We start from the raw sequence: 26,610 nt of genomic DNA, 5'->3' as shown, positions 1-26,610 counted from the left end.
TTATAGGATGGAGTAAAACGGACATTGAAAATTTGCAAAGAAAGGCTAGAACACTCCTAACGATAGCCAATAGGCATTATCCGCGTAAGTACAGGGATCTAGAACAGCAGATACGAGGCCAAGTGAAAATGAGAGAAGTGCGGACAGTTCCAATTATTGTGTCAACAACAGGAATAATACCAAAGAGCGTGATCGAAAACATGAAACTGCTCAACCTTAAGAAAAGCATCTATAAGCTGATGCAGAAGTCGTCGCTATTATCCACATCTCGAATCGTCAGAAGGTTCATTGGAAACGCAGAAAACATCAACTAGTTTAAAAAACATATCATGTACTTTTAGTCTAAGTTTATTATTTGTAAATAAAGTTAAAAAACAGAGTCCGCCAACATGGAAAGGACTCTTATAACATAATTTCCTTTATAGAGTTTACTATGGCATCTTGGCGATCATCAGTAAAACTCTAAGTGTCTAACGTTAACTGCATTGAAACTAATATGATTCCTATTCGTAGGGGTATATTCTAGAGAGATTCCTTAAGTCCACTTTTATTCTGCCATGCCATAAACCGACGACATTTGGACTGGATACGTATCGAACTATGAATATTATTAAGGGTAAACTACAACAAGGTTACTTTCAGATAGAAAACAGTCAGATAATTAATGCTGATGAAGAAAAATCCTACAAATATCTAGGAATGAAGCAGGCGCAAAGAACAGACCATAGAACTGTATTAAAGAATGAGCTGACTACTAAGTTCACTACAAGAATGCGACCACTCATTAAAACAAGTCTTAATAGCAGAAACTTATTTAAAGCTATTAATACATATGAAGTCAGTTCTTTGGTATTATAGGATGGACTAAAACGGATACCGAAAATTTACAAAAAAAGGCTAGAACACTACTAACCAAAGCCAATAAGCATCACTCGCGCAATGCAATAGAACGAACTACGTACGCTACCTGGACATATGGGAAGAAGAGGAATAGCCGATATAGTGAAGCAACTGACTCAGCAAATTAGTGAGTTGCGATCATTTTTCTTAAAGAAAGGCTGAAACATCAAACATTCATCGTGCTGTATGTGAAGTAGACCACTCAACACCACTTAAACTCCAGGAGCTTCAAATACCCATACACCATAGCACTGAGCAAGAAAAAATTCAAGATGGATGGGAAAACTACTACATGGCAGGCATTTTCACGAGTTTCGACAAGAGTATGATGACATAGTGGCGTCGAACTACTGGTAGACTTCGGGACACCTTTCCCCGGAAACTGAAGGGTTTCTTGTGGCTATCAAGAAATTATTTAAAGTTTGTCGTAGGTAACCCGACGGTACAAAGTGACAGATGTAGGTATGGATGTTAGACAACGGACTCCATTCAGCATGTCACCGATGAATGTCAAGCTTTTGCACCAACGGAATATAAAGAAAGGCATGATATTGTTGCAAAGATCCTGCATCACGAACTCGCACAAAAACTAAACCTCTTATCAGCAGCCAAGCTACCATATTATAACTATAAGCCGGAACCAGTTGTTGAAAATGAGCAACACAAATTTTATTGGTACTTACAAACCAACGAGTAAGTAACAAATAGGTCTGATACTAATAGACCTAATACTAATTGATAAAATTTCTAGGAAGACAACCCTTATTGATGTAGCTATTCATAATAACAACCTAAGAACGAAACATAATGAAAAGATTATTAAACATAGAAGTACAGGGATCTAGAACACCAGATACGAATACAATGGCTAATGAGAGAAGTGCGGACAGTTCCATTTATTGCGTCAACAACAGGAGTAACAACCAAAGAGCCTGATCGAAAACATAAATCTACTCAACCTCAAGGAAAGCATCTATAAGCTAATGCAGAAGTCGACGCTATTATCCACATCTCGAATCGTCAGAAAGTTTATTGGAAAGGCAGTTAACGTCAACTAGTTTAAGTAACATATGTAATTTTAATTTTGGTGTATTATGTATAAATAAAGGTAAAAAACAGAGTTCGATAACATGGAAAGGACTCCATCAGAGATATCTGAGATAAGCGAATGTTCTCCCCCTCCCCAGAGGGGAGTGCGATTGTCGTTTAACATGAAATCTATCTGTGTATGTATCTATAGATATCATTTTGACCTTGAGGTCGTTTTGAAGGTCAATTCGAGGTCCGAATAATTTTTTGAAATAGGAACCCCTATTTTTTTAGCGGATTTAAAAAGAGCGGAAAATTTTACGTTTATAACGATATTTCAAATCTTTGTTATCGTAACCTTGAGGTTAAATTACAAAAAGCTGTTTATTAATGTTTCTGTTTTAACTAAGCATTTTAAAAAACAGGTGGATCAAGCACCTTAAGGTCAATTATCAATTATTAACGTGAGTCCCCTTGCCTCTCTAGTTCATCACTCATCATGCATATATGGTAAGAAAATCTACTGAGACCCTTAGTTGTTGGTTAGAAGTCGTAAAAAGTAAAGGAAATAATAGAGGGCTTTGTGGAAGTGGCACTCTTAGCAACAGTACTGAAAATGCGCTGACAAACAAAGCTGCTATTTTATAGTTTGTCAGCAACTGTTAGAAGATAAATTAAACATACGCTAAATAACGTAAAGGCGAAATCTATGAAAGATGTCCACAAAGAGAGGATATTTCCCTACCCCTCTAGAATTTATTAGTTGATCAGTGGATATGTAAAATGAGGGAATCTACATAAGAGGTTAAAATGGTCTGAAAATAATTCAGCAGTTAATTAAAAAAAGACAAAGATTATAGTTTATATAAGGAAATACTAAAATATGATTGAGAAAGAGATTTCCTACAAGAAACACTCTACGCAGGATAAAAAAAGGTGTTAGTACAAAGCACTGAGGTAAGAAACCGATTTATGCACTGTAGTCATTTCCCCTTATTATATTGTTCTATGACTGTAGTGCAAGGATTGATACAAGTTGGTGGTTTGAACTTTATAACGCTTTATCTTATATAAAGCCTACGCTGCATTGGTATGGTGGAAAATAACTGATAACCTAACCTCAAATTTTGGATCATAATATATGGGCTGTTACTTTGAAGAACATCTTTGGACTCTAGAAAAAGCACACCTACACTTGGGGTGCTGGACCTTGATATTAAGAGGCATGCCGCATATTAAGATAAAATCTGTTCAGAATAGATTTATTAAGAAACTTGGTGTTTAAAAAAACTTACAACTATTGTCATCTAGATAGAACAGCTAAAAATGCATTGTTTCACATTTAAAGCAACACACGATAGTTAATAAACATTTATTATTGATTTACACTAGGTGTAAATCAAAATCATGTGACAAACTTTACAGGGTGATTCTCCAACAAATTTTTTTTTATATCAATGTATGTTCCAACCACGTCTTACTTTCAAATCTACAAGATGATAAAAATTAAAAAAAAAACTTACTACCAATGTAGATTTTTTTTAAAATTTGCAGATGTGTTTTTTGACGTACCAGAATTTTTTTTTAATCTATATACCTATATATCTACGTGTATAAAAAGTATATGGCATGCTACACAGTGGCATATTTGTGATATCGGGGTGGTCATATTATCAAATATTTGAGGTGTAGTAATCGAATTTAAAAACTAGAACGTAAATCCCGTGTCAAATTTTTCCCTTCTGTAAACAGAATATGATATACGTATATTCTATGGTTTAGTAAATATGCCTTGACCATCTACGGTTAATAATTACACCAAAATCGAAAAATTTACTAAAAAATCGTTGAATAAACATATATTTAACGTTAATAATATATGACGTGTTGCTTGAGTTGAATGGTTCTGTAAATTTTTTATTTCTACTTTGCATATTAACTCTCTCATACTCTTAGTACACCTGATTTATTTAATATTTAATACTATCTTACAAATTATGCGTATAACATGGCGTTAATAAGATCAGAATATTATTAAATAATAATCCAATATTTGATTCTGTTAGAGGCTCACCGTAATTTTATAAGAAAAACAGTGATCTTTTTCCTTATATATGTATTTGTATTAAGTTGCTATATGAGGTGAGAGATTTCTGTTATTTTACATGTTGTAGTACCTGTATTTTAGGCTTAATATTAGTCATTAGGTAATATTTTATTTATGGATCTAATGAATCTAATTCAGCTTATGTAAAATTGAAATTCTACTAGGTTAAATTAATAAATAAAGATAAATATACAATTCGGAAAGTGCTTCAAAATACCGTATCTTATATACAGATAGATCCAAAAGGAAACAAGGCTACACGGTATAGAATCTAAAAACAAAATATAACACAAAGTTTGAGGCGAAAATGGCCACTGGAATCTGTGCAAGAAATATAGTACAGGGGAATTATTCAGAGTATGGTCATACGAATGCACCGACAGACAGATATCAATAAAAACTCAATTACCACATCATATCTAGTCAAGGAGGTTTAATATAACCAGCATGACCTAGCGCTGAGCAACCTGATCATTTTTTACCTGATAATAAAGATAATAAGAAAGCCGATAAATTATCTAGGCAAGGAGTAAAATCAAACGCATAACCAGAGAGGGTCATACGCAAAATGAACAATCTGGAAGAATGCAAAGGGCTATAGTAATCTGCGCAGGTGGAGCAATAAAAGAAAGATTAATTCACTTACTATAACTGCCTAGCTTGAATGGGACAACACCAACAATGGCTTCGAGATCTTAAATCTTATTATATAGTATGTCAAATCAACTTCTAAAATATTCTTTTCTCTCCGGCTTATTAGCAGTTTATTTATATACAGAGTGTTACAGAATAAGATGCTGATCCTTAGGGGTGTTAATGCTTAGATGATTTTAAGAAACAAAGTTCAGATATATTATGTCTTAAACTTTTTAACTACACTAACTTGAGCTACAGAGTATTAAAAAAACTAGAGAGTATTAAAGTGTTGCGGTGGCCACTTTCAACTGCTAATCTAAATTATTTTCATTTTCGTTCACGCATTATATCTGCGACAAAATCGTTTATAAAATAAATAAATTTATTTTTTTTCTAATATATTGACCATGTATAAATATGTTTTAATTTTTTTTCGGCGGTAATCGCACAGCGGACTTAGTCAAGAAACCAAATTTGAATGGAATATAAAAATTGTTTTTTTTTACCAAAAATCAGTGGCGTACTTAACATTTTTCAAAAATATTTAGTCTACGTTCTTGTAGGGTCGCCATTAGTTACAAACTTTTAAAAAATCTCCTACATCAAAAAATTGCTGCTGATACTCAGAGGGTGTGTGCTAAATTTCATAAATATATCTAGGAAATTATTAAAGTTAAGATGAAGAAACGATTTTTTTCTTAAGATTGTAACTTCGTGTAGCTCAAAAGTTAAGGGGTTTAGGAGATAGCTTTATTTAACTTTTCTTCCTAAAATCACCTAAGGATTAACACACTTAAGAATCATCTTATTCTGTTACAACCTGTATATTAAAAAAATCAAATCTTAACGACCCAATTATTGATTTATTATCTATTAATTTTATCTAATCTTATTATCATACTTATTCTTACAGACGCGATTTCTAAGGTCAATAAAATAATGCTAAGCGTTTCGTTCATTTCATTTATGCTATGAAAACATGTTTCAAGATGATAGAAGATACTACACTTTCTAACAAAATTATACCAAACTTTTAAAAGTGGTACATATGAGTTTTTCAGACAGGCGCTTATAATGACAGAAAAAAAAAATTAGAAATTTTTCATCATCAAATTATTAATGATAATATATGCTATTTTGCAAAAAAAAATACTATTAAAAATTAGTGCAATACCCAGAAATTTTGCAAAATTTTGCAAACACCCTTTTTTCGCCAATTTTCTCAACTATATAAGTATTCATTCTAATTAAAATTAACTATATTTATTTTATTAATAACTCTATTTATGTAAAATCATAACGATAGCACCATTGTTTTTATTTTAAAGGTTTTCACTAAATAGAAGATGATTCATTCCTAGATTTTTTTGCAGCTATAACTGCTATAACTGCTACGTATATTCAAATTAGAGATTTATTTCGCAAATTTTCTGCATATTTGATTGCTGATTTTGATGATCTAAAATATATATACAGACTACTATAGAATTTTATACTTTTAAAATTTTTTGTTCCTTCTACTAAACAACCTAAAAAGAATTAAATGAAATTAAATTAAAAGTTAAATCCTAAACTACCAAAAAAGAATATTGTATTTTTGTTCCAAGTATATTTAAGTACAGATTTTTTATAGAAATTTTCTCTGGATTTCAGTGAACCACTGGAAGTTCTAGTTCTTCTAATTATACTCTTAAAATTCTTTATTTACGCCATTCCAAATATACTTATTATTGGTTTTATCAAATTTAATATTTATTTTCCAAGCATATTCTATTTTTGTAATGCAATGTTGCAGTGGAAAACTAAAAGTCTTACTTTAACTAGAGGTTACTTTGAATGGTACTTTTAATTTGTAAGTAATTAAGATAAGGTTAATAGGACTATTCGGTAAGTACTTAAAAAATAAAGCTAATTAAACCACTTTTTTTAATGTTACCTTTCTGCTAAATTTCCTCCAATTTCTGCCATTCTGATTTCCGTATTCTCGTCAGCATTTTGTAGTTCATGGAGGCACGCTTGACATCCTTTTGAACACGACATTGTTAGAAGCAGTAATCTCTTATCAAAAGTTTCAAATTATATTATTATATTTTTAAGTGCTAGTGTCAATACTGATAAAAGTGACATTCTATCTACTGTCAAATAACCTGGTTAGAAAATATATTTAAGATATTGCCACAAATCTTCATTGTAGTCGTTTGGGTAATTTTAAAAGACAACAACTAAATTGCTAATACATCTTTACAGCAGTCAGGTTACCACGAAATTTCCAAAAAGAATGATTCTTTCTTTGGATATTTGAAAATTTTTAACTCAACCGGAAGTCAGTACAACCATGCTCTTAGCAATAAAGCAAGTTTCCCGCGGGATGTTCCATCTTTTGTGGTGAGAAAATTATTCCCACAGTATTATTGTCGCAGTATCAGCATCAATTTTGCGTAAATATTTGGGTAGGAATTATTGAACTTTTGTTGACTGTGCCTGCTTTTTTTCCCACACCATTATATGGTACCACGTACAGACAATTCTTAGAAAACGAGTGTCTCTTTTCTCTGCTCTTTTTTTTCCACCTCTATTTTTACCTGTTGCAAGAAGTTCTTTTAGCTTTTGTTCTGAAATCGTGAATCAACAGATGAATTAGTATAGGCCCTCAACTACCAAGTCAAAGATGGTCTCCGTGGTCTCCATCACTTATCATAATTGCTGATACATAATACAAAATATACGCAATGTTTTAGTGAGTGGGGCAGTGATTCCAAAGAAGAAGAGATACTTCTGTATTGGGTACGGGTAGTTATTTTTAACCGTTTTTATAGATATTCCTCATTTAATATTCGTTTGCTTATGTCCCTTTTAAGTAGCAATAGAAAAATTAATTGCATTATATGTGTTTAAGGTTTTTTAGTTATTGTATGTATTGTTAGTTATACCATTTGTATCAAAAATTTTCATACCATTAGAAAAATAACGCAGGTTAACACATAAATGTATGATTCCGGATAAACGCAATGTTCTTCTTTAAATGATGTGATCGAGTAATTGCAGTTTTCTATTTTTCTTTTTGTATGGAATTTTTGACCTTTTTTATTCTTCTGAGAACTTCCATGTATGTATTGTTAGTTATACCATTTGTATCAAAAATTTTCATACCATTAGAAAAATAACGCAGGTTAACACATAAATGTATGATTCCGGATAAACGCAATGTTCTTCTTTAAATGATGTGATCGAGTAATTGCAGTTTTCTATTTTTCTTTTTGTATGGAATTTTTGACCTTTTTTATTCTTCTGAGAACTTCCATGTTGGTCAATGGAATCCTTAACATCAGTAAGTCCACTTTTCTAATTTCCGCTTGCAATGCACATTCAAGTTCAACCAATTCACACAAGGGTTCAAGTCTTCTCAAAGCGAATGGAAAAATTTATGGCTGATATATGGATTCGTTGAGAGTTGTACAGTACTGACATACCTCTCCACTCTTTCTAGCCTTCCCCCTTCTGAATACCGATGTTCATTGGTACTTTAATTTTGATGAGAATCATTATTGGTTTGCATCAGACCATATCGTCGACATTATCCAAAATTCTAAAGGTTCTGATTTTTTTTTCGTTGACAAGTACGTTATTGTATGCAAATAATTTTCCATGGATGGTAAATGGGCAGAGAACTCGTCTGAATAGGAGAACCACCTTCGATTAATTTCTGGTTATAAAAGTATTACAACTATTTGCACTATCTCTACATTTTTTTTGTTTCAGTGTTTCTATTAACTGTTTATGTCTCACTATATCAAAAGCTTTATTGTAATTCTAAAAACGAAGAAACGAAAAGATTGCAAGAAATAAGATACAAACGGCGTACAACAGATATATTTTTGGGAAAATATATTTCATCTAACCTTTAAAATAAATTATTACGTGCTAAAGGGACTTACCCCTGTTTCTTATTATGAGAGCCACAAAATTTTGTAACATTTGCGGTATTACCCATAACACTTTTTTTAATAATATTAACCACCTTAAAACCGTAACCGATTACATTTTGCACACAAATAATCACATCCACTTGCATATAAGTACTTCTTAAAAATAATGTAATAGTGAAACTAAATGCGTTTGATAATTTCCTTAATTACTAGAGCAAAACTGGGTAATAATAGAACATTATTAATATATAACACAAGTTCTTCATTGTTATATAATTATATTATGTCATATGTCTTCTATTTACCTATAATTGCTTGTTACCATATAAACTTCATGTCATACTTGGGTAAAGCAAAAATACTTATGAACAATAGATATATCCGCAATGTTAGTGGGTTTAATTATGGATCACTTATTTGTTTATGCGGGGTCAAGCAATGACGGATGAATCGAAGATCGCTCCTAACTAAAAATTTCATTTACTGTCAAGGTGAGATGTGATAATATATAACTTCTACTACACTTGGCCGACTGTACGAATACATATGTATATTGCAAGCTGAATTCACTGATTGGGTTAATTAGCTATAATAATAGTTGAGGAAAATAGATAATTAAAACAAAATATTAGTATATTACCAAAAATTCTGTGCATTTGTCAAATTTGTTCTAATGAAATATAGTAGTAGATTTGTTTTTAATATGCAACATTGCCACTTTCTGTAAACCTCTCCATAATTCTTAGAAAATATAAAATTGCTTATATTCTCATCGTAGAGTTTATTTAAGTAAAAAAATTGTACAAACAAATATTAAAAAAAATTAAAATGGAATCAATTTTGTAGTTTTTCTTTTAAATCTTTTGCAAAATTTTCAGTACAATCGTTCTTACTATTCAGTATAATCGATACTTGCGGAATTCCATACTTATGTTCAAAATTGATTAAAATAAATATATTGATCTCGATCTGATAGATATAAGTTAACTATTATATCGAGTTACTTTGAACTTTTAAATTGTTTGTTTTTGGTAATTTTAAACTGTGCAGTTATTGATTTTTTTTAAATGTTCAAGAATTATTTACCTTATGTTTTATAATTTTTGCGCAATAAATATTCTATGCCATTTAGATCTTTTCTATTTCTTATCCTTAAGCAGTTGGTGTTATATTTGAATCAAAAGTACTGAAATCAAAATTAAATTACATTTACTTTAATTTTGCAAGCCTAATTGAATTTCAGTCAATTTTATTTATTTAGTCGTAGTATTATTTGTCATGGTAATGGGATCTCTTATTCAAAGATTTTATAAACTGTATCGTATATTAATTATTCTGAATAACATTTGAATAAATCATTTATAGGAATATTATATTAACTTATGACTCATAAAAAGTGTAATTAGAAAATTATCTGCATAATATAATTCGCATGACGTCTGACATAAAATAATTTTATAATTTACTTCTAATATTTATTGAATTATGTTCATCGCCGTTGCACTGCCACATATATTTATAACATATATATGCCTAAGACAAGAATTTCTAATAATCCTAAACAACCTAAGAAAATTGTAAATTCTCTAACAAAAATAATTTCTATATAATAGCCTATAAAATAATTGGTAAGTTGAGCCTATAACTACTAAAATTTATCGATTCACCTAATAATAGGAGCGTCAAATAAAAATGGAATGGACACACCTCATATATGAAAAAAATGTCCAGTATCATTATTTATTATACATTTTTATAATTTATTTTTTGTTATTATTTCTTATGCATTAACAAATGCTTTTATCTTCTCTCAATGCCCTATCATGTCTCACCTTCACGTGTGAAAGTAGTTTTCAACCAGTTGCCAAACTCTGTATATATGTAAATAAATTTTCCATACCGAATACCCTTCACAAGGTGAATTCAGTAAAACTCTTATCATAAAATAATAGAATTTTGTCCGGTTATAAAATTTATATTTCCTTATCAAACCGAATATTTATTACATAAACGGGTATTAAATTACGTACATTTTTATTAATTGTTGATCAGGCGACTAATAGTCTGAGTAATATTATGTCTTAATGTGTTTACTGATTAATAGCCATGCTTAATGATATAAGTTTTGATTTTTCAAATCAAAAATCCCTATTAATTAATTGTTTCAGCATTAACTCTTTTTTTGAATGTTTTAGTTTTTGGCTCTGGTTTTTATTTGATAAGAAAGTTCATAAAGTTCATGGTATTAATGCTTTAAATTTTTACGATTCAATCAGATCTTGTTAATTTTGTATGCAGGATAAAAAACTAATTTTGCCATGTAACCTAATCGTTGTATTACGGTATAGGCGATATATGTTAGGAAACCTTTGAACCCGTTATTTGCTATGTAAGAACAAAATAGTGTGATTATTAAAAAAAAAATGTTTACATAGACAAATACTTGACTTATTTAGTCTGCCTATAGTTAATGCATATATAGCTACAAGGTCACAATGTAAATTAACGCAATTTAATTAACATTGTGAAATAAATAGAAAAACACAAAGAAATTAGTCTTATATGTGCCTCTACACTTAAAATATTAAAAAATCATGCTCAATGAAGCTCCTGAAAAATTGAACTAATTTATCTTAGTGTATTCCTTTTAGTTTTTTTTTTCAGGTAATAATATTACAAATTAAATTTATTACCTATAAGGTTGCTCCTGCCTCTCGAAATCCCTATTAATTAAGTACTTTAATATTCTCGTGCTCATTTTGCTGTAAGTATACACTATATCACTACGGCTCAGACTAATCAACGTATCACAGAATTTGTAGCAATTGCGAATCATTTTTGCGGGGTTTTAGTATTTATACCCAAATTAGTGATCATGCCGTACGAAAATGCGATAGTGAATATTAAGTATCTGAAAAACATTAATTATCGCATGGATATATATGCGGCTGTCTATTTAAGTTCATGTAAATGATGCGATTTTGAAGTTAAAATAATGATATTAGGTTATCGCATTTCAATTAAAAAGACCTAGCAGAAAAAATTATAACAGTTTTTTTTATTATGGCAAAATATACAGGGTGTCTGGAAGGTAGCTGATCTAATTTCAAACATTTTAAGCCAAATATGTATAGGTCGAAATCTGAAATATCATACTTAATCCGTAATACAGCACAAGTAACAATTTATATCGAAGTTTTAATATTAAGTTTTAACGGGAGGAAAAATAACCCATTGGAAGGTGGAAAATAATTATAAAGTTGAATTAAACGACTTTGTTTAATGCTTGAATAAAATTACTTTCATCGTTCAAACCTTTTTAAAAATATGCTTAGGCACTGCCCTGTATTTTAAGTTATCATTTATGGGGATGTCTGGCCCAATCTTAGAATTAGAGCCTCTATGGTGAGGCAATTTCAAGTTTTACCATTAAACCAAACACAATTTTGTTTAGACCATTTACTTTTCATGCTTATATTATTTCATGCTTATGCATTTATTACTTCAGTGGTGGTCACCCTTATCGTCATCTATTTTTTCATTCTGTTAAATGCCTGATTGATTCTGCTAATTAACTCTTTTTTACTTCTTCTCTGTTGTATATACAAGCTTCTTTGTCCGGCCCAAACGAAAAAATCAGGCGATCAAGGTGGCCAAGGAAAGGTTCCGCCTTTACCGATCCAACCCTGCGCTGGATAACAATCTTGTTGGAAAATTTTGGCTTTGGATTATTGGCCTCTTCTCATTTTAAAAGTTCAGCTTGTGTTAGATTATCGGTGATACGATTTTGCAAGAACTGTTAGTAGCTCCATCTAAATGTTCTGGTAGATATGTAGTGTTGCCCAATTTCTGTAGCCCGAGTTTTGCGTAATATTCGATCCACACGTTGACAGAAAATCTGTTCTTAATTTCTTTTTGAAGAGCGGATTTGCGTCCTTAGGAGCCCATTTGTGAAGATTCTAATTCATTCTAATCCATTCTAGGAAGTTGTTAATCCGCTCCCTCGAAAAAAGACTTTTTAAAAACGGTCCATCTATGCCCATGTTTAACAAAAAGCATAACTGGATTCTTCTTGCTTGGTCTTGATTGCACCTACTTTCCGGACATCCTGTATAAATATTGTAATATATTTTACTAATATGTATCATCTGCATTTGCCAAGCACATTCGGTTTTATCTCATCCTTTAGATAAACATGCATTATGCATGGTAATTATTTTTTTTATTAATTACAAGTGCGAGTTGGTACATAGTTATATGTAGATTTTTCACGGTAATAGAAAAGCTCGTTCTCAACATATTATACAGGGTATTCTTAAATATCATGCGAATACTGAAAATACCTAATTATTCTTTGGTTCATTTAATAATTTAAAGTTAATATATCAAAAACGGCTGCACATTTTTTTGGTGACATCATAAGTTTAAGGGGAAAATACATTTTATGCTATTTTGACCTCTGTTCCTTCACTCTTTTCAGAGGAAGGGAGAAAATGAGGCTATTTTCTTATTTTAAATAGCATGATGTGCTTTTTATATTCAAAATTAATTCTACGTCAAATAATAATAATAATAAAATGTTTAATGTTTCTTTAAAAAAAAATCAAATATTACAATAAACAAAAATACAGTAGCTGACTAAAAGGGGCGCCTCTCGCGGGCCGGGTAAGAATAGATACTATGTATACAACAAAAAGCGTCAGCTATCAAAAAGAGTCTGTTCAAAAATTTAAAAAAAGCGCTGTGTAGTAAATAAAATTGCAAAATTTACACAGTTTTTTGATCATTAAGAAATTTTGTTTTATAGAAAAAGACGTAAAAGTAATGAATCAACCTTCTTTTTTCGATTAGGAGGGCCTCATTTGCTTCGTATAGGAAGGAGCAGCTGCTAGAACTAGATGAGAAAAAAATTAAATCCCTCTACTAATTCTCTACCTAGAATTATGGCTAAGTATGTAACTACAATAAAACAAATTCCTACTATCTAATTTTTAATTATTTATCATCTATTATGCCTAAAAAGTTGTTCAAAATGACCGCTTTCCACTTCCAAACACTTTCTTATTCTTTCTTGAAATGAGTTTTCTACCCGCTTTAACATTGTTGGTGCTACTAAAAAACAGGTAGAACGATTCTGTTTTTCGTATCCTCTGGAGTCGTAGGTGCAGTAGCCATTACGTTCCATAGTATATAGTCAGCCATAAATCCCCATAGCAAAAATCAAGGAAAGTCAAACTTAATGAACGAACAGGCCAGTTGACAGGACCAACTTGACCAATCCACCTGTTCTCAAAAATTTCATTTAAATCATTACGAGCCTATATAGAGTATAATGGGGTAAAGCTTCATCCTGCTGAAACCATACATTAGGGTTTATACTGGTTTAGTAACCGAGGTAACTGATTTCTTAAAAAATGACCTTGAAAAAATGCGGGTAAATAACTCTATCCTCAAATATGCATTAATACACCAGGGATGTTGATTTGGTACAGTTCTCATCCAGTGAGGGTTATTAGTCGCCCAGTAACATATTGTATCTGTTTACCTTTTAGAAGCAACAAAAGCTGAATATGATCTGATTATGATAAATTAAATCTTACCTGTCAACAATTATGAAAAGAATCTTTATCATAAAAAATAACGTTTTTCCAAAAATTGTCATTTTACGCATTTTTTTTGAAAATGAAGTGCAAAAATTAATGTAAATATCAAAATCATGTCCGTAAAGCTATCAATGAATTGCAATGAGGTAAAAATGAAACTTTTAACCTGTGCAGAATTGATATTTGATTAATTCCAGCATCTAAACAAGCCATAACAAGCTGCACGGCACTTGTTACACTGCCAGTACCTATGCTTCTAGAACACCAACTGCCATATTTTTATTTGTTTGAGCTTTCAATCCAATCTCATGGTTGGGTTTTTAGTCTACCAGTGATACCACTTCTGGTATCTAATCTTTTAAAGGCCATATGAGATTTTGGAATATTCGAAAACCTCTCTGGCCGCACTACTACAGCCTCCCTATAATGTTTTCTGTTCTTTCCCAAAATTAACAACATATCAAAATCAATATTGAAATTCGCTTCGTGTCAATGTTTTTTCTTTTTAAACACAATTTAGTTATCAACAAGACGTCAACATTTTTACGTGATAAATAAACACTAGGATTTCTATGGCAATGTCTGTTAGTATGTTTAAAATATTTACAATTGTTTTTAAATTTAATTAAAATATTTTTGATCATGATTCCGTAACCAGCAATTTTCCAAATTTTTTGCGAACAGACTTTCACCAATAATTTTAATATAACAAAATAAAATTGCCATCAGGGTGTTATATTTCGTTCGTTTTTAAATAATTTGGGGGATAATTTGGCCGATATTTAAATTACTATTATTAAATTTTTCTGTCATTATCTGTTTATGAGAATCGCAGACCTCAACTGATTCATTAGGCCAAGATAATGATGTTCCCCAACCTACTATTTACAGGTTTATAAGAAATGTAAACTATTAAGTAGGCCATATAAAGAAGGCCTAGTACAAAAGTTATTAGATGATCCAGATAGGCGACTACAGTTCTCTGAAGAAAAGATGAGAAAGTGTGATGAAAATAATGCCTTTCCAGATATAATTTTGTTCTCTGACGAAACAACATTTTGTTTAAATGGCATTGTTTATAGACAAAATTATCGACTTTGTCTTGAGAAGTAGTAACTTGTAGATTTGGTTTAAAGAAAATCCACACTGGATACATGAAGCACATACCCAGTGTTCTAAAAAAGTGATTGTATGGGCTGAGATTATCAGCAATAGAATTTTGGGGCCATACTTTTTCGAAAATAATCTTACAGTCAAAGGATATTTAGAATTTTTATGGATCGATTTAATTCCTTCTTTAGCCGTAATTTTTTCAAATGCGGTCGATCCAGATATACCCCATGACCGAATATGGTTTTAGCAAGATGGTGCTTTTCCACATGTTGTGTTAATAATTGCAGGTATCTTGATTTCATTTTTCTGGATCGTTGGATCGGTCAAGGAGGTGCTATTGAATGGCCATCTAGATCTCCTGATTTACCACTGCTGGATTATTTTCTTTAAGGATATGTCCAAGAAAGGACTTAAAGGACCAAACTACACCACACAATATTGATGCACTAAAAAAGAAAATTAAAAATAGCATTCATTCAATAATCTACCAGTTATTCAGAATTCCGTCGACTGCTTTTATCATACCTTGCCAATTTGAAGGAAGTCATTTCAACATATATATCATCGATAAGTCGGAGTTATGATTATTTTGGGTTTACATTAAAATACGTATCAATAAACAAGGAGGATCAAGGTCATCCCAAAAAAGTGAACTTAAGGGCTCAAACAATGTAACACTATATGTAATAAAAATTATCTACTGAATACTCTATCTAGTAATTTTAATTTTTCGAAATATTCTGTCGAAATTATTCTTATGTATTTTTCCCAAATACAACTGATTGAAATTTGAAAATCAATGTGGCGGTGAAAGGGAGATTTCATACTCTTTCATATCAAGGGTCAAAACGCAGGACCTCGTAACTAACATTTTTGGCTAAATTAGTTTTAATATACCATTATGCGTAGAATAGATGGTGGCATCTGTTGACCAAGTTAGATATTAATCAGTTTTTAATTTTAGCGGTAAATCACAAAAATCATAACCTCGTATTTACATTCGCGTCAGTTTTAAAACCATTACCTCGTATTTGTCAGTTAACCCTTGTTAGCGCCCGTTACTATTGTTGTTCGTGGAAGTTCTTTGTGTTTTTGGCCGGTAAGATGTTTAAAATAGCTAAAATTTTATATCACTTTGAAAATAGTTGTTTTAAAGTTGTTGTTAGTAGTTTGTGTTTAATTTATTTTATAATAAATATAATTTTTCTTTACCTAAACCACATTTTTTTCCAGGTAACACTTACGAGGTCCTGCATTTTTTTAAATTTAAATTGTATTACCGCTTACGAGTGGCTGTTTAAGACTACTAATACAATTATAATATCTAGCCGAGCAAGAAAAGGAAGATAAAAGAAAGGTGTAAGTGTTTAAACAAAGAAAAAGTGAAGGATGCTACAAAAAATGTTTTCTTATTTCAAACGAGGATCGAGAAAAGTTATTCAAGAAGTTCTGGGAATATATGACTTGGGAGCAGCGAAAAGTGTTTGTTGGAAATAGTGTCAAAGTATGCGATAAAAAGAGGCCGTCGAAATAAATAGATTCATCTCGTAGATCCCAAACACTAAATTATTCTTTTATTATCGGTAATCAATCCATTACTGTTTATAAGAAAATGTACTTGAATACCCTTAATCTCGGAGAATGGTCCGTACGATCCTGGGGGATGAATTCTGAAAATGGCATGGCTAATGGCATAACCAAACCTATATAAGCAGGAGAGAAAAACGACAAGATATTTTTAAAAATGACAGAAACTTTCTTAGCGAGTTTCTTCAAAATTTAAACAAGCTTCCTTCACATTGCTGTCGAAAAGATACCAACAGAATGTACTTGGAACAGTCTTTTTAGTCATGGTCCGATTTATACCGTGTCTACATGGGACAATGCCAAGAAAAGGGGCAAAATCCAATGTCAATTTTTACAATGACTAAACTTGCCGACGAAATGAAAATCTCAATATTCCGACCTAGAAAGGACCAATGTGGCGTCTGTTTTAAGTATAAGAACGAAAATATAGAAGCGGAAGAATATAAGGAACACATTGAGAAAAAAAATTCAGCAAGACGTGAAAAGGAAATAGATAAGGAGAAGGCGATAAATGGTGAGTTTCACATGATTACCATGGATGTGCAAGCTGTGAAGCTATCTCCGCAAATACCAGCTAGCACGTTGCACTATAAACAGAAATTGTGTTGCCATAACTTCACGATTTATAATTTAGTCAACAACCAAGCCATTTGTTATTGGTTTAACGAAACTATTGCCGATGGGCAAGCATCTGTTTATGCTTCCTTTTTAGTAGACTACTTACAAGAACAACTTTTAACCTAAGAGGCCAAAAGACCTATCATTATTTATTCTAATGGCTGTACGGCGCAAAATAGGAATAGTGTGCTCACTAATGCTCTTCTATTTATCAGAGAAGCATGATGTTTCAATTACGCAAAAGTTTTTGGAAAAGGGTCACACTCAGATGGAGTGTGACTCTGTCCATAGTGCTATTGAAACCTGCTTAAAAAACAAAAAAATCTATTTACCAAGTGATTATTTAATAATCACTAAGTAAGCACGTATTAAAAATCCCTATTTGGTAAAGAATATGGGCTACGAGTTTTTCAAAAACTACGGCCATAAAGATTTTTTAAAGTATGCCTTGATTCGGCCTTCAAGAATGAATAATGATAGGGCTTATGTGACCAATATTAGAGCGTTACAATATTGTAATGGGCAAATTTCATTCAAGTTAAAATTTTCTGACCAAGACTTTCACCCCCTTCCCCTAAGACCAAAAAATGTTGACTTTAACAATGTAATATTTCCGCCTTTTTACCAATCGCCTCTTCCAATTACGAAAAAAAAGTATGATAATTTACAGAGCATTAAGGCTACAATTCCTAAAGATTGTTGGAGTTTTTATGAACAGTTGCTTTACAAGTAAAAATATTTTGCTAAGAAAAGTTTTGTCAGCTTTTATTTTTAATTTTTTTAATTTAATTTTATTTGTATTAGGTTGCTACATAAAAAATACTTTTATAAAAAGATGTTCTTTTTAAATTTAGAAAAATACCAGATTACAAACTTTTTGAAGTACCTGAGAATGTGATGATATTATTAGAATGTTAATAGGTATTTAATTATGTTAGGAAATAGGTTTAGGGTATTAGTACACAAATTTTTATAATGTTTAATACTCCTTTGCAGAAAATATTGAATATTCTCTTATTTTATTTTCTGTAATAAATACACAAAATTTAATTGTGTTTTTTTCGTAGTTTTTTAAAAACGCAATTTCTCGTATCTGTATTATTTAGACACAGTACCTCGTAAATGTAGTTTATTTTATAAAAAAAAGAAAATTATTATTTTTTTCTAGGCTGATGTCATTATGTTCCTGCTAAATAAATAAATGTGTGAAAAAAATCATTACTTGTCGTTTATTACAAAAATTAAACAGTTTTATTGCTCTCCTGAAAAATTTCCAAAATGTTACTTACAAGGTCCTGCTTTTTGACCCTCGATATGTAATCGTAACTCGAATTGTTGTTCCAAGTTTTTAGGGGTCGATTTTACTTTGCTCAATCTGTTGAGGCAGCAAAGTCAAAATAGACTCAAAAGTAGTCAAAAGGTCGCCAAACTTTAAAAGTGTTTCCTATGTTTCTTCGTTTTAATAAAAATAATCTACTTCATTGAAATATAATGGAAACCGTAAAATATTGGCATTCCTAAAAAAATGTTTAATAAAAACCATGAAGCTGCCGGCCATTAAGATGGAGATTATCGAATTTATATTATATTTGAAAAATATATGGATTACAGTGATTACCACATTTTCCAGCAATTCTAGATAAACTCAAAAAAGGCATTTGGAGTATTTGACAGTTTGATTTGAAATTACTGTCTGTGTTAGTTTTTTATACGAATCAGATACCAAGCTTCAAGTTTCGGACGATTTTCACAACTTCCTTCAGGCTTTGATACGCGTTTTGTAATATATATTATATTTTTTTTATTTTAAATATGCTTATATTTTATATTATCTAATTTTTAATTTTTTTTTCAACTAAGTTTTAATTATCACTCACTAAATAAATATAAAATTATGTTATATCACTGAATACTGAATACTAATGCGCTGCAAATGGTGTAAGAGATGCAAAGGGTTTTGTAAAAAATAAAAAAGTTACTTCCGTTAAAACGGGAAGCGCGAACTTTCCTTTTCTACTTACGCACTACTATGTAAAGTCAATATGATATTTATTTGACATTCAATTTGTAATTTGTCAAATTTATTAGCGACATAAAAATAACTTTAATTTCATAATAAAAATTACGAAAAAATCATTTCCGTCATTTTGGCAGCTGCATTCTTAACTTGCTGGATGTTGCAGATATAAAGCAACATCTTATTTGTTGGCCTGAGTATATTATTAAAAAACTTTTTTAGGATAATTGGCCAGCTTTAGCGCTCATCAATCTTCAACCAACCGAAAGAAACTGAACCATCAATTTTGACAGAATAAATTCTCTATGCAATTAAACAAACAAATGGAGGTAAAACCAATGGTCTAGACGAACTACCGGAGAACTTCTTAAACTCAAAGTCGATGATGCTATAAATATTTTAGTACACTTTTTAATGTTATTAACTCAACAGGAACTATACCAAAAGAAGGGTTCAACATTTACTATAATCGATATTCGTTACCCTGCCTAAAAAACCAAACGCAAAAGAATGTTCTGAAAATTGAACAATTGCCCTTATAAGCCACATTCGTAAAGTTTTTTTTTTAAATTATTTGTAAAAGAAAATCTAAATAAGTGATAATCAAGTAGGCCTTAGAAGCGACATAGTTACTAGAGAGGTTGTGTTTCGTGTGAACGTACTGGCTCAAAGTTGTATAGATATAAGTCAGAATCTTTGTGTCTGTTTTACTGATTTCGAGAAGACATTCGTTAAATTATAAACTTGAAATACTCACTAAAATAACGACTAACAATAGAGATATTACAATTAGCGACCGGGAATAGATGGCAGCAGTTAAAATTAATAAATAGTTTTCGGAGGAAGTAAAGATTCTGAGAAGTATTCGTCAGAGCTGTATATTTTCCTGTATTTTTTCCCACTTCGGTTTGATCTGTACAGTGAATAAATATTTCAAGAGGCTCTAAATGCGAAGGAAAAATTAAATTAAAATTAATGAGCAAACTTTAAATAGCAGTCGATTTGCAGATGATCATCATCAAAAAACGATTTGTGAACGCTTATTCAAAGACTGAACGACACATAGCCTAAAAATGAACCTAAAGATACCAAATTTATTTTAATGGAGCAAACTGTCAAAAGAAATCTTATAATAAACAATATCTCCATAGAGCAAGTGAAGAAACACAAATATCTGGGTGGCTGAATATTAACTGAATCGCTAGATCAGTTCAAAATCAAAGCACTAATAGAAATAGCGAGAACGGCTTTTGTTAAGAACCAAAAATGTATAATGTAGTAGGAACATTAGTTTAAAACTCAGTGTCAGATCCTATGTATTTTCAACACTTTTTTTATGGTGCTGAGGCCTGGACGCTGAAAAAAGTTGATTGGATAAGCTTATTGCATTTAAAAGATCGTATATACATATATACCATCTTTCAAATGTATGTCCGTATATCATACGTATATACATATACCTGCTACTGCAAAACATAAAAAACGAAAAAATGTAAGGGAAAAAAGCCAAGAAAAGAAAAGAACATCTTAGGCTCAAGAAGTTATGGTTTAGACTACCATCAAATCAATTATTTAAAACATCAAACAAATTGTTTATCTCCCTTTGGAAAAAATAACTTTCTCCGTTGCTAATATTTCATTGATTTTTTACCCTAGGATCAACTAAAATGAAAATACTTGGAATATTACTTTACAAAACTTATTTTGGAATATATCCGAAATATTTTATAGATATTCCCGGAATGTTTGAATGTCAAACGTTTCCAATGTACAGTCGGCAAATTTGAAAATGTCCCTCGCATCTGCTCTCGGACTTCGTTGCCTTACAATTTGGCAACATGGCTTTTGACTGGAAGGGGTAGCGTACGGCGGGCGGTAGGGTGTATATCGATCGAATTTAGTCGTGTATAAATAGGCAGGGGTGATGGAACTCATTTTTCAGTAGATGGGATTTTTGCAATGGGACGTTTCGAATATTTTTGTGGCTGTGCAAGCTGATATTAAAAAAATCAATCAGTTTGTTTTTCTTCCTTATGTAAAGTTTTTAGGACCATGCGCTATAGTGTTTTATACGTTGGCTAAATGCGCTCTTCAAAATTCTGTTTGGTTCATCACTTTTGAGAAAATACTTTCAGTTATTTTTTTATTGGGACACTATATTTCTTAACTCCAAATTATTATTTTTTTGCTTGATCTTTCACAACCTATAATTTTGTTGTCAAATGCTGCTTGTTGTCAAAATAAATAGAAAAAAAAATCGTTTTATATATAATATAATTTACAAAAATACCTATGTGTTTTTTTTATTTTTAAATATATGGTGTGTATTTAAAAATAAGTAAACAAACAGATGTAATTCTATGATAAAATAATAGTTTTTTTAAATTCTGGCAGCAACCAGTAAGTGTCAACCAAAATATAGGTAATCATAAAAAAGGAAACAACATTATAATAATAGAAACTTTAAGTGCTACAGCAGAAACGATAGGTATATGTTGTATATGTTGAGATTTTTTTTTTCTTTCATCCTGTGCCTAGGAAATAAAAAACGCGAACTCAAACCTGTTAAAGGCATTAAAGGTTTTATAAAAAATAGCGCGCTATGGTTAGCACCGCCTCCTAGCATTAATAACGTAATACGAGCTGAGATACTACCAAAACTACTTATTTTTGAATACCCTGTCCAGCGCAGTAAAACTAAGTACTTGTACTAAGGACTACCATACTATGGGAAAAAATTAAGATTTTTGTTTCTTTCTCCTCACATTTTATTTATAAGTATACCTATATAAAAATACAGGGTGTAGAACTCGTCAAAAGAAGTTGATATACCAAAAATTGCCTATACTCGTATAGTAAAAGTTGCATGTTAAGAAAGTTAGTTTGCGTTATTGAATTTTTTTTACACATTATCAAGTTAAGTGGACATTGTTTTTTGCAAAAACTGTTCAAAATTGTCCCCACTTGTTCGATTAACCCAAAATGTTGTTCGGCAAATCCATATTTTAAATTGTTTATTTCTATATTTTGGTAAGAGGTAGAAAAAAATCTATGTGGTTCTCATGAGTAAAGCACACTCTTTAACTGAAGTGATGAATAAAGTAATATTTCCGTTTGTAAATAAGGCACTCGATTTGCTTCTTGGATAAAAAACTATTTTTTATAATTTTTTTATTGAAGCGAAGTTAACCTAAATTACTAAACTTTAATTGTAGTAGTCCCGTATCTTTTTTTATTTACTTTTTTTTAAACCTTATAAAACATATAAGTAATGGATCAAAGGTCAGTTTCAAAGCGAAAATTTTATTTTCTATTTAATGACAAATTACAGTTCCTTAAGTATAACATCTTAATAACAATTAATAACATTCAACACTACTCCTAACAAGCTTTAGTAAGTATAATTACAATTTAAATCTACAATAAAAATACTTTTTTATTTAAACTTTTAAATCGCCTATGTGTATTGTGTTTTTTTCGAAACTTACACCTTTTTTTTAAATAATAATTATTTAATATCACAGGGTGCATTTGGTATTGGTATGGCTTCTTAATTAATATTTGGTATAAAAACCATTTGCGTTAATGCATTGTTGCAGCCTTTTCCGAATTGATCCCGCGTAATTACTAAAATCGGGTCTCCCTCTGAAAGATTCCCAAACTCTTTGAGCGTGGGCTAGTAACGTTTCCTTCGATCTAATTTAGCCTTGATTAAAAGTATCCCAAGAATTCACCATTTCAGCCCACAAATTTTCGATGGGGTTTAAGTCGGGGCTTCTGGATGGCCATGGAATTAAATTAAATTCCGGATGTTCCTCAAACTATGTTCTCGCCATACGGGAGGTATGAATTGGACAATTATCGTGCATAAAGGATATTGGTCCAGCCAGATATAATATTCTGTATGAAGGCAGAAAAGAATTTTCCAAAATGTCCACGTAGTCCGCGGAATTCATTCGGGGTGGCGTGGTTACCAGCATTCCGGGTCCATTTTGGGTTATCCAACCCCATAATGACAATGTTATTCTCCCGCTTTTTTCAGTTTCTTGGACATAATGGGAATCATATCTGGTACTTGTAGGTCTCCACACTAATTGATGGGACCTTATGTTCGAAAAAAACGTTTTTTCGTCGGTAAATACCATATTTGACCAGTCTCGGTCAATATTTTCTTGAGCAAACCCAAGCCTTCGCTCTGCGTTGTCGACCGTTAATTTGGCCTTTTTGGTTGGTCGTCGGCTACAATTTATTCCAGCTGAACGAAGAGTATTCCTAATTGTTTGCATACTAACATCCAAGTTCATGGTTTCTTTGACCACCCAGCTATTTGTGAAAGGGTTATTTCTTACTTGAGTAACAAATCTCATATTTTCGGTCAATACAGGTTGCCTTCCAGGATGTTGTCTGGTTTCTACATGCCCTTCTGCCTCTTGACGTTGGATCCAGCGTCTAACTTGTTTGACCTGTTTAAAAGCAAATGCAGTAATTAGTATTAATTAATTAAATAGATATCTATTATACTATTAGGTTAGTGACAACAGTTTAGCAAAGGGGTGGCTTATATGTATAGGTATAGATACAAAATAGCAGTAAATATTTTATTATTAAGAATAAGTTAATAAACTTCTTTTCGTAAATTACCTATGTCAAAGCTCACTTATGTCAATGCTCAGTCTAATATCGTAAAATGCATATACATAATGTATATTACTAAATCGAATAAATATAATTAACGAGGTAAAGCTTAAATTTGGCATAAAAAAAACCCATTCACAGGTATAATAATAAATACAATAATAATACAGATATAAAAATATACTAGATGGATACAAATAATCCCGTAAATAGGCAGTGGATTGGCTCATGGTGCGTTTTGGACTAAATATTATTTTAATAAACATTTTTTAATAGGGCCACTCCCCTTAACCCTTAACTGGTGCAGTAGTGAGTCAGATATTAAATTTAAAATTCAAAATATCGCCAATCTATACTACACTCGAGTACCGTTTTTGAGAAACCTTTAAACCCATTAATACTTTTTTTAGGGTATGGTACTGCATTAAATTCATTTATTATCTAAAAAAATTATACCTTCGTTTTTTAAATATTTAGAAAAAACTTGAATGTTTTCAAGATATCGCGTTGCAACACTTTAAAAACTCACCCTGTATAAGGGTTGCTTGGATTTAAAAAATACTACCTCAAAAAAAAATAATCAATCACATGTAAAATGATTTTACTTTAAAAATAAAACAAAAACATTTTTTATTTTGATAGACCCAATAACATGTATATTTTTTTTGTTAAAAAATATAGGTAAGTTTTATAACTTTTTTAGATATCTATCGATAAATTAAACTTAAGATATGTAATTTTCAGCTATTTTTCTAAATAAAAAATTTAATGAAAAAATTATAAATTACCCTCGAAATCACTCCTATTTGAATAGATTCCCGGGACGATAAGATAATAATTTTCGTTTTTGATCTATTAAATTTATTAGCTTATTTCGGGATATCAAAAAAAGTTGGTGCCGTATAAAAACAAACCTTTTATTTTTTAAATGAAATTTAAAGAGAATTTTTGAAGATTTTTGACAAATTTCATAGTTTAGTTAATTAAGTTTTATTAATTAAGTTTTTACCTAACAACAAATTTAAACGAAATGCATACAAAAAAAACTTACTGAAAGATCCGTAGCCATTGCTATTTCTCGTAAGGTGGCACCCATCTCATGCATAACAATAATTCTAGTACGAATTTCCATGGTACTGTCCCTTTGTCCAGGCAATCTTGGCATTATGAAAAATTATTACATAAAACACTTTAAAAAATAAAAAAAATGAAACACGTAAATAGACTCGAGGCACTTATAAACACAAAAGACAGTACAATACTACTTACCATCAAATTTATTTATAATTACCACCTTATACATTTTACCTTCATCCCCGTGCCGCCAATTAATATGGAAAAACCCTCCTTAAAAATAGATCTTAAAAGTTACAATGGTAACCTTACACACAATGTTATAATGGGATCCATCGCATAAGCTGCCCCCGCATCAGCCCCCGTTACTTATTTCCGAAAAATGCCGCTATACTTCATTCATACAGTGTAGCCAAATTGTGCCGTAATTACGTGTAAATGGGTAAAGAGCCACGGAGCGAGGGACATTTTCAATTTTGTTGACTGTACATGCAATGCATTGAATATATACAAATAAAAATTAAAAAAAAAACGTAAAAATAGTGGCAATTTATAGGACAAAAATGTGAAGAGACCTTATTAAAAAAAGTAACTTTCATAATGTAACTATTATGGTAGAAATGTCGGTTCATAGAGTCGTAGTGAGTATAAGATAGATCGGTTAAAAGATAAACAATCATGTTATTTAGAATTCTAATTAATATTCTATATGCTAATTACTCATTCCATGAGTAATTAGCATAAACTAATAGCAACAACTTACCTAGATGCACCCCGTTTCAAATACGATGCTGGAACTATTTTCTCTATAGGTTCCATACAAATTGAGGCCAAGCTGGCCATACTGCCCATCTCGATTAATTTTACAAATGGGCTAATAAGTATTTCGTGACAAAATTTGATTCAGACTACAGATAATAACGCGATATAAAAATAGATATGTCACAATACAAACTAAAAATATGAAATAAATTGATTATCAATCTGTAATACTTCTATATTGTTCTTCCTATGAACTATGACTTTACCGCGGGTGTAAATGCGCATATTTCTAATGTAAGTTCTGAAATTCTCAGTTTGTGAAAAGTATTAGGTTTCTATTCATCAGGACTGAGAATTTTTAATCAATATATCGATGTCAAGACTATTTTATTATTTATTAGAATATCTGGATTCAATGGTTTACATTAATAATTTAATATGCTGTCAAATTTGTTGAATAATATAAAATTCAATTGTTTTCAAATGTTTTCAAAAAACACAAAAATTCAATTTATTATATTTTGTCGACGTTTAATATCTCTCAAAAATTTTAAATGAAATAAATTAATCAATTTAAAAAAATAAAATAGTGATTAAAAATAT

The 26,610-nt window shown here is 30.8% G+C and overlaps 1 protein-coding gene across 3 annotated transcripts in view; it reads right to left on the bottom strand.

The window, feature by feature from the left end:
* Nucleotides 1-11,459, bottom strand: part of LOC126736095 (NADP-dependent malic enzyme-like) — a 30,766-nt gene extending 19,307 nt beyond the window's left edge. The window contains exon 1 of one of the 3 annotated variants that reach the window (XM_050440302.1): nt 11,292-11,459. In XM_050440302.1, the coding sequence (XP_050296259.1) occupies nt 11,292-11,434 (143 nt within the window). In that variant the 5' untranslated portion in view covers nt 11,435-11,459. Of the gene's footprint in view, nt 1-6,608; nt 6,761-8,607; nt 8,679-11,291 lie in introns of those variants that run through there. The other 2 variants (XM_050440303.1, XM_050440305.1) reach the window with 2 other exon arrangements.
* Nucleotides 11,460-26,610: the final 15,151 nt, after the last annotated feature.

Source organism: Anthonomus grandis, chromosome 5 (assembly GCF_022605725.1).
Source record: "Anthonomus grandis grandis chromosome 5, icAntGran1.3, whole genome shotgun sequence".
NCBI lineage: Eukaryota > Metazoa > Arthropoda > Insecta > Coleoptera > Curculionidae > Anthonomus > Anthonomus grandis.
Note: the sequence above shows the minus strand (reverse complement) of the source record. Positions and strands in the feature narration are given on the sequence as shown.